This window comes from Sinocyclocheilus grahami, unplaced genomic scaffold, assembly GCF_001515645.1.
Source record: "Sinocyclocheilus grahami isolate Dianchi unplaced genomic scaffold, SAMN03320097.WGS_v1.1 scaffold79.1, whole genome shotgun sequence".
In the NCBI taxonomy this organism is placed as follows: domain Eukaryota; kingdom Metazoa; phylum Chordata; class Actinopteri; order Cypriniformes; family Cyprinidae; genus Sinocyclocheilus; species Sinocyclocheilus grahami.
This window is the reverse complement of record NW_015505258.1, coordinates 791,967-801,585: the sequence shown is the minus strand read 5'-3', so window position 1 is coordinate 801,585 and position 9,619 is coordinate 791,967. Positions and strand designations below refer to the sequence as shown.

The 9,619-nt window shown below is 38.6% G+C and overlaps 1 protein-coding gene across 1 annotated transcript in view; it reads right to left on the bottom strand.

Moving 5' to 3' along the window:
* Positions 1-9,619, bottom strand: part of sorl1 (sortilin-related receptor, L(DLR class) A repeats containing) — a 107,391-nt gene that overhangs the window by 44,213 nt on the left and 53,559 nt on the right. Inside the window, exons 9-15 of the mRNA XM_016273568.1 lie at positions 8,381-8,573; positions 7,246-7,363; positions 6,001-6,074; positions 4,944-5,032; positions 4,653-4,831; positions 4,360-4,546; positions 4,125-4,253 (exon numbers count right to left, since the gene is read on the bottom strand). Of these exons, the coding sequence (XP_016129054.1) occupies positions 4,125-4,253; positions 4,360-4,546; positions 4,653-4,831; positions 4,944-5,032; positions 6,001-6,074; positions 7,246-7,363; positions 8,381-8,573 (969 nt within the window). The remainder of the gene's footprint in view (positions 1-4,124; positions 4,254-4,359; positions 4,547-4,652; positions 4,832-4,943; positions 5,033-6,000; positions 6,075-7,245; positions 7,364-8,380; positions 8,574-9,619) is intronic.

The following is a 9,619-nucleotide window of genomic DNA, read 5'->3' as shown; positions in this document are numbered from 1 at the left end:
TAAGAAAAATATCCATATTCAAAACGTAATAATCACTTTAATGTAGCTTGCGCCAACAGTTGTACACGGCTCCAGGCGGATGACGTATGAGTTCAGTGTTGCGCATGCGCCTGTGAGTCTCGTGAAAACCAACATTTGTTAACAGGAGCAAAGGAAGCAAAGTTTCCTTATTTTGCTTCCTTTGCTTATACTTATACTTTATATGCGCAACGCCGACCTCATACGTCATCCGCCCGGATCTGCTTCCGTTTACAACAATGAGCGCAAGCTAGATTAAAGTGATTATTACATTTTAAATCTGGTTATTTTTCTTACAAAAAACGCATCGATTCGCTACAGGAAGCCTTTGTTCACCCCCCGGAGCCGTGTGAGACAATTATTTTTATGGATGGGCGCTTTTTATTTAACTCCTTTTGGACTGAGGCATGCATCACCCACTGAGTGGCATTAAACAGCTTGAAAGATCAAAGACGATTTTTAATATAACTCCGACTGGATTCGCCTGAAAGAAGAAAGTCATATACACCTAGGATGACTTGAGGGTGAGTAATTTATGGGCTAATTTTCATTTTTGGGTGAACTAACCCTTTAAGTCCCCACCCAGTTAAATAACCAACATTAGCTGATAAAAAAAGAAAGAAAAACAACAACACTGACTTACATGTTAAGTAAAAAATTTTTTTTAAAAGTTTGGTTCATAATAGATACGATCATAATATATTGAGCATCCCTAAATAATAGTAATTAACTTTACTTCCCCATTTTCCCAGGAATCATTACTATAATTGTGATTAACCTCATTTCTTCACATCTCACATCTCAACTGACAGAGCAAGAGATCTAAACTCATCCAGATAAATTCAGTTCAAGTCAGTGTTCTAAATAAATCCTCTCCTCTCGACTGCAGATAATGAGAGGAGAGATGCATGGTGACACAGCAGTGGCAGATCTAATAATGCTCCCGGGCTGCAGCTTATGGTGGCGGCTAACATTCTGTATCCAGGAGGACACAGAGCTTTTAATAAGTATTCACCCTCTTAAGACTTTCTCATGTTTTGCTGATTTACAGCACTGAATCACAAAATATATGATTTGGCTTTATAGAGAAAACAAGAAAGTCCTGACCTCTACAAAGTCATCTAAAATCATTATAAAAAATAAGATTAAAATAACTGATTGTATAAGTATTCACCCCATTTAATATATATATATAGATAGATAGATATACAACAGTTTGTTCTGGTTCTCAATATATTGTACTGGTATCGCTACAGGAACGCCCTTTCGCAATTTTGTATCAATCCGCTTGTTCTAGCCGGGTCTATGTTTTTTTTTGTTGTAATTATTCACTGAGCTAATCGTAGAGTGTGTTAGGTAATATAAGAAGAAACGTCTAGCTTCGCAGTCTCTCTCTCTCTCATTTGAATGCATGATTTGCAGCATTGTTTCTCTCTTATAACCTCATTATTTCTCACTAATAACCTAACTGAAGCAGCACATGCCCTTGATACGAATTCTAAAAGTGACGTATGTTTAACTGTCAACTTGAGCTTTGAATCCGTGGCGGAAGGAAGTAGTTCCGCACAAAAGAGGGTTTTATAAGGCACTGCATTATCTCTTGTTTAATTACACACATGTTCCATCGAACTGTTGTATAAACGCAATATCACTCTCGTACTCTGCGGCCTCGTGCCTCTGGCCTAATCACAGCCATGCTGATATAGAGCCGGTCTCGCTCGAGTATGAGAATTATATTGCTCATATATATGCATATATGTATATAAAAAATTTTTTTCATGTTTTGTTATGTTGCTGCCTTATGTTAAATTACTTTTTCCCCACATCATTCTATACTCCATACACCATAATGGCAAAGCAAAAAACAGGTTTTTAACATCTTCGCAAATTTATTAAAACTAAAAAACTTAAATGATTCCATTGCGTAAGTATTCTGGTACAGTTGAAATTTAGCTCAGGAGCATTCATGTTGCTTGTAGACGTTACTACACATCAAGTGAAGTTAACCTGTGGCAAATTCAGTTGAATGGGTATGATTTGGAACGGCACACACATCTTAATAAAAGGTCTAACAGCTGAAAATGCATATCAGTGCAAAAACCAAGCAATTCTGCTTCATTGATGGTTCACAGAAGCATGTAGCCTCCATTATCCACGATGGAAGACGTTTGAAACAACTAGAACTCTTCCTAGAGCTGGCCTCCTGGCCAAACTGAGCAACTGATGGAGAAGGGCCTTGTCTAGACTGGTGACCAAGAAGCTGATGGTCACTCTAGTTGAGCTCCATGATCATATATGCAGATGGGAGAAACCTACAGAAGGACAAACATCACTGCAACACTCCACCGATCTGGGCTTTATGGCAGCGTGGCCAAACTCAATCTTCTCCTCAGTGAAGACACACAAAAACCCACTTGGAATTTGCAAAAAAGCACCTAAAGGAACCTTAGACTGTGAGAAACAAGATTCTCTGGTCTGATGAACCTCAATTCCAAACATCAGGTTTGAAGGAAACCAGCTCTGCTCATCACTTGCAGAGCGCCATCCCAAAAGTAAAGTGTGCTGGTAGCAGCCTCATGCTGTGGGGTTGTTTTTCAGCGGCAGGGACTGAGGGACTCGTCAGAGTAGAAGACAAGCTCAATGCACCAAAATATAGAAATAGCCTTAATGAAAACCCAGTCCAGAGCATTCAGAACCTCAGACTGGGCAAAAGGTTCACCTTCCAACAGGACAATGACCCCAAGTACACAGCAAGAGTGGCTTATAGACAACTCTGTCACTGTCCAGGGTGACAGGGTAGTGACAAACATGAAAAGAGTTTTCTTTTCTTTTTTTAAAGAATGAATGTTCAATCGTTATATATTTTCTGAAGTCAGCATATGGCCACAGGATCAGATTTTCATTCCTGAATAGTCATAATTTTTCTCTATTTATAATTTAAACTGTAGATATATCAATATACAGTAGCTATAAATTTGAGATAAAGTCATCACTATGGTACATGATTGGGCCACTATATATATAAATGTGTGTGTGTGTGTGTGTGTGTGTGTGTGTGTGTGTGTGTGTGTGTGTGTGTGTGTGTGTGATATAACACATCAATTGTAAATAATCAGTTGGGCTATCATTCTTTTTGTAAGTTAATTTCATTTTAAAACTACCAATTTTTAATTCCAATAAATTCTGCCTGGTTCAGTATTGTATGATAGTAAAACATGAACAGAGCAACATGGATTATATATATATGTGTGTGTGTGTGTGTGTGTGTGTGTGTGTGTGTGTGTGTGTGTGTGTGTGTGTGTGTGTGTGATATAACACATCAATTGTAAATAATCAGTTGGGCTATCATTCTTTTTGTAAGTTAATTTCATTTTAAAACTACCAATTTTTAATTCCAATAAATTCTGCCTGGTTCAGTATTGTATGATAGTAAAACATGAACAGAGCAACATGGATTTTTTTCGAATCAGTACTCAATTACTGTTCAAAAGTTTGGGGTCGAAGATTTAAAATGTTTTTTGAAAGAAGTCTTTTATGCTCATAAAGACTGCATTTATTTGATCAAAATACTGTCAAACTGTTTTTATATATATATATATATATATATATATATATATGAAATATATATTACATATTAAATATTATTACAATTTAAAATAAGTTTTTTTCTATTTTAATATATTTTAAAATGCAATTCATTCCCATAATTCACGATGGCAAAGGTGAATTTTCAGCATCATTACTCCAGTCTTCAGTTTCACATGATCCTTCAGATATTATTCTAACATTCTGATCTGCTGCTCAAGAAAAATGTATTATTAGTATCAATGTTGAAAACAGTGCTGCTTAATATTTTTGTGTAAACTGTGAAGCATTTTTGTAAAGATTTTTTTAAGACTTTTTAAGAAGTGGAAAGTTTGAAACAATAGCATTTATTGCAAATATAACTCTTTTGTAACATTATATATGCCTTTACTGTCACTTTTGATCAATTGAATGCATCCTTGTTTAATAAAAGTATTAAAGTATTAATACTGAATACATTTTTGAATCGTAGTGTGTATAATCAGCTGTGTTTTTGTAGGTAAAGGTAACATTGTTCTCACCCTTTGCTGCGACGGTAAGTGGTGCCCACCGGACAGGGTACTGGTGGGGCATAAAGGTTTCCAGAAAACTCAGGATCAGGCACGCACACCTCGAGAGACAGATCCTCACTCAGCTTAAACCCATAGTCACTGCAATCAGATAAAGATGACACAAAGTAGAGGGAAATGATTGGCATTCAGGTGAAGAAAATGGCAAAATGAGAAAAGCAAAGGAAAACGGGATTTCGGCTCATACCACTCATAGTCCTGTCGAGTGCAGGAGCAGTTGGACAGAGTGACGGGCCTGTCAAAGTCCTCGCCATTGAAGCAGGTGGCGTGAGGCGAGCGGCGCTTGTACACCATCTCTCTGCCGAGCAGACAGCCGTTTCCCCTCTCGTCAGAAGGAGACCAGCGTTTATAGTCGCCCTCCAAGCACGGCACACCTAAACACACATAAGATGTAGAACTGGCTGCTAGGGGATTTGCTGGGCAGTTACTAAGGTGTGGTGGTTACAAGGTGCACCAATTATAAGTGCACTGTTCTCTTACCAAGCACATCACTAGCGTTGACCTGCACAATGAGCCAGCTGTGTTTCTGGTCTGCATATGAGCCGAAGATGGTGAAGATGGTGCTCTTTTCACCCGGTTCAGTCAGCAGCTGGTACACATATACCTCCTGCTCTGAGAACTGGAACTCTTTCCAGGTTTCCCCCTCGTTGGTACTGAATCTGAACCAGCAAAAGACGAGACACAGCTATCAGTAACGTCCTAAAGCCAGATAATACTCAAAGAGCTTCTACTAAAAGCAGAGTGACATTAGATCCTTAAACGGTTACTGACTTGAGTGTTCTGGTGGAGCCACCCTGTGCGATAGCCATCAGGATCCCTCCATGATCTCCCCAGGTGTAGAAATGAGGACCAGCCAGGGCCTAAAGAACATACATATCCATTACATGGAACAACAAATGCTACTACACTTTTCAAAAAGTCTGGGAATATAAAAAGTGCTATTGTACACCTTGTTTTTGTTTTTTTTGAGGGGTAACTAATGGCACTTTGGCTCAACTGGTGCCCTAAGTGAGATAATAACACATGACTAAAAAAATCCTTTATATAAGATGGGATAGTCTAGTGGTACTTCTTTAATATGTAAAGGAAAACAGGTTAAACTCCTGATTTAACATATACTTTCTCAAAAAAAAAAAAAAATCATAAATGAATATATAAACAAACTAGGGATGCTCATTTCGGTTAATTTTTCCGACCGACAACCACCGTCGGTATCCGAACATTAACCGTTAACTGATAAGATTTGAATATTAAATTAGTATTAAATAAATAATAGAATGGACGAGTGTCTGTGACCCATTAAAAATACACCTGCAGTGCTTCTGAGAACAAAGAAAAACTGAATGAAATAAATAGGCCGTTGTTCACTGACGAGCGGCGCAAAAAATCGTGCGAATATGAACGTTGTTTTGCGCAGCTCGTCAGTGAACAACGGCTCTGTGTAGTTAATGCTGCTCAATGTGAAAGCCCGCAGGTGATGGAGATTTACCGCTGATTACAGAACCGGCTTTTCTGACAAGATGCGCATTAAATATCGCATGCGATTTATCGTGCAGCCCTAATGATCATGTATTATGAGCTACAAAAAAAGAGCAGATTTAATCTTCTGCTTCATGTGAAAAAAAAGATATGAGTGTTCGGAGCAACACAAGGGTGAATAAAATCATCATCAAAAAAAAAACAGTCAAAAGTGCAACATAATTGGATTGAGCAAATTTGGACACATGAATGGCTGATTTCTGTGTTCTATGCAAACTCAATTTTTTACCTAAATAACCGTTTTTTAAATTTTTTTTTATTGCACTATCACAGAGATGCAGGTCCTCACCTCTCTCCATCTGACCCCTGCGCTGCTGGATACATACACATTGGGCTTATTGGCCAGATTCTTTCCAACAGATCCTGTATAGAAGATAGTAGAGAGAGATAAAAAGAGACAGAGAGAGAGTGTGAGTTGAGAGTCAATATTTACACTGCATCTGGTGTCATATATCACAGGCCTCAATTACAACTGATATCAGGTGACCATCTGACAAAACGACAGCGTTTAAAACAAGTGTAAAAGGGGTATTTATGTTTCATGATGTAAACCACATGAGAGATGGTCTCAAGTGCATCTGACCACATCATATTTGTAGTGTAGATGCTAATGTTTCAGCCTACTCAAAATTCAGACCACAATAGAGACAAAGCAGCAGGAAATTAGCTCAAAGAAGAACAAACCCAGCAAAGGGCAAGAAACACTGTGTTCCTGTCAGATGCTTCAGTCTCACCGCTGTGATAAGCAGCCCAGACAAGGATACTGTCTGTCACCTTCTCCTTCGACACCCCTGCCATCAGAATCATCGGTTTCCTTTTTTCGACGCCATGCATTGTACTGCTCCGTCACCGCAGGTGGTTTTGTCATTAATTAATTTGAGTGCTAATGAACTTCATTTACATTCATCTCCTTAAGAGAGATATGCGGCACTTAACACGTTTTTTTGCAATAAGAACAATGCTGAGGTGGCGTCGATGAGTGCGAGGGTGTGTTTGTATGTGATAATTAGCCAGTGGGTGAAGTACAAATAATTAGCACATCTGCACCGGAGTGATAGCAGCCGAAGCGGCCAGACATTTTCACAAGCCTCCTGCGCCTCTCGTCTTCATGCATGCACATTATCTAATAATCATTTAATTAAAGGCCTGGCTGCGGCTGGCAGAGAGAGAGAGAGAGAGAGGGATACGAGAGGGAGGAAGTGCGTTCCAAACCATGCAAAGAGAGCAAAATCAATGTTTTCCGCTCTCGTCTTCATGCATGCACATTATCTAATAATCATTTAATTAAAGGCCTGGCTGCGGCTGGCAGAGAGAGAGAGAGAGAGGGATACGAGAGGGAGGAAGTGCGTTCCAAACCATGCAAAGAGAGCAAAATCAATGTTTTCCACCAGGCATGAACTCAAGAAGTAACACACACTTGGTTAACAGGAGCAAAGCAACATAAACAGGAAGAAACCGAACAAGCTGCTAAAGTGTTTGTATTTCCTCTCTCACGCACATATGAGAGGAGCAGAGAGCAGGTTATGTGGCCTACCTGTTGCCATGATGAGGCCAGGTGCAGACTCTTTAGACAGAACAGGAATCCTGCGCAGCTGAATATTCAGCAGCTGACTCCATCTCTGGGCCAAGTGCAGGGAACAGTCATTGTCCAGCTGAGAAGCCAAGAGAGAGAGATAGTAACAAACAGTTCACTGGAAAAGCATGAAAAAGCCCTACTTCCTCCTACGATCGTAAAACTTAGCAGTCTAACTACTTTTTCGCAAATACAAAACCACAGCTTCATACATTCATACCAGTTATCTACTGATATTAAAGTTTTTTTATGTATCACTATCACTCAGTCTTGGGTATTTAATCGTTTATGCTCATGAGTCATGAAGATAACCTTCGCCATCATCTAATGCCCACTTTAAAAACATTAAAAGTATTAATAATTTATAAACACTATTCAAAGTAATCTTTAGCAAATCTCAAAATGAATATCCATTCTTCATACTGTACATTATTACAGTTTTGATGCCAAAATAATCTGTAGCGTTTAAAATTAAACAATGCATATTAAATATAATACATACCATAAGTATATTACATTTTTAGAATTGTTCAAATTTATTTTAGTTGACATGATTTTTTAAAATTGATTAGAAACTTTTTTATTTGACAAATGAATTAAATAAATATATAACATGAATGTTTTAGACAAAATAATATAATGTATAGACAAAATAATATAAAATTTTATCTAACATCTATCGGTTATTGGCTATAAATTTACTCAGTACTTAAAGTACTCAGTACTCTAGTACTCATAAATGCCAGCAATGATCATTCATAAATGTTATATTTCGTTACAGTGGCATTTTGGGTAGTAGTGTGCGGTCTGAACAGTTAGAGGGGGGTAGAAATTTATGCCAAAAAGCATATAGTGCATTTCAGGGGAAGAAAATTCACTCAACTCATCATAAAGAACATCCACATCAGATGTATTTGTGTGCTAAAAAAACTGAATGGGAGTTAAACTAAATGGACCAAAATCACATGGATCTTGCTTTTATATTTTGGATTATTATTAAATTGACAGGACATCTAAAAGAAAAACCCTTTACCCCAGAGTATTTGGCTGATTAATCTAGTACTCGAGTATCCAAAATGACCAACATCCCTAATACCTGGCAGTCTACGGTTCCTCCCAGGCTGTCGGCCGCAGGTGGCTGCAGAAGCTCCCAGGTTCCTCCTTTATCAAACGTGATGACTGACCGCATGTTGTCCTCAGTGACCGATCCATTGATCAGAGTGGCCACAAACACACCCCTCAGCCCCTCGACCCGGTGGAGATCTGCAAACGGCTCGTTGGCGAAGTACCTTTCAAACACACAAAAACACAAATCTGTTTCCATGTGCCATTCATATCTGCCAAGAGAGGGGCTCTATAAAAATGCCAGTGGCACGCGAGCCAAGCGCATCTCATCTGCATTCCGCACTGCAGTAATTGCGTCTCTGCTCTCAGGCGGCCGTGCTGAGCTCAGTGGTTTGGCGGTGGGTGAGATCATGCTCTGCCGCAGAGTAAAACAAAAGCATGTCCTTGGGAAGCTGTGTAGGAATGATAGATTGCTTTTCTACTAACAGTGTGAGCGGAGGGACCGGTGGGCGAAGACATAGTTCTTGCATTAGAGAGACGAGACCTCACTAACCTGCTTATGGGTTGAGGTGTGCAGAGCCAAAACGGATTTACAGCACTGACGAGGGCAGTTACTAAACCAAGAGGAGTTCAAGTAAAGGTGACGAGACCAAAAGCTGTGTAAGACCGGGGCTTAACGTGAATTACTGAAGTGGGACATGTTCCTGGCTCAACATGGTTATTGGCTCTCAGACAACATTTCTAACTACATTTTTGGGTTGGGGCTTCAATCAAAATTTGCATCAACCTATGATTTCCTTTGGACTTTAGGGATTATGGTTAGTGTGAAGTTAAGAAAAAGGCGTTATGGTTAGTGTAGGTCAATGGTTCTTGTTTTTTGGGGTGAAAAGTAGAAAGTATGTTGAAAGTTTCTATTGAAAACTGCTAAGAAATGCATTTATTTATGTATCTATTTATTTATTTGTGCATTTTCAGATTTACACTAATGTTCAAAGGTTTAGGGTCAGTAAGATTTTTTTTTCCCAAGGAATTAATATTTGTCATCAGCAAGAACGCATTGAATTGATTAAAAGTGAAAGTAAAAAAACACATTTGTTACAGAAATTCGGGATTCAAATAAATGCTGTTGTTTTGAACTTACTATTCATTAAAGAATCCTAAAAAAAATTTCGACACTGATAATAAAATTAAATGTTCATGAGCACCAAATCATCATATTAAAGGGTTCATATGATGCTGCTAAAAAGAACATTATTTTGTGTATTTGGTG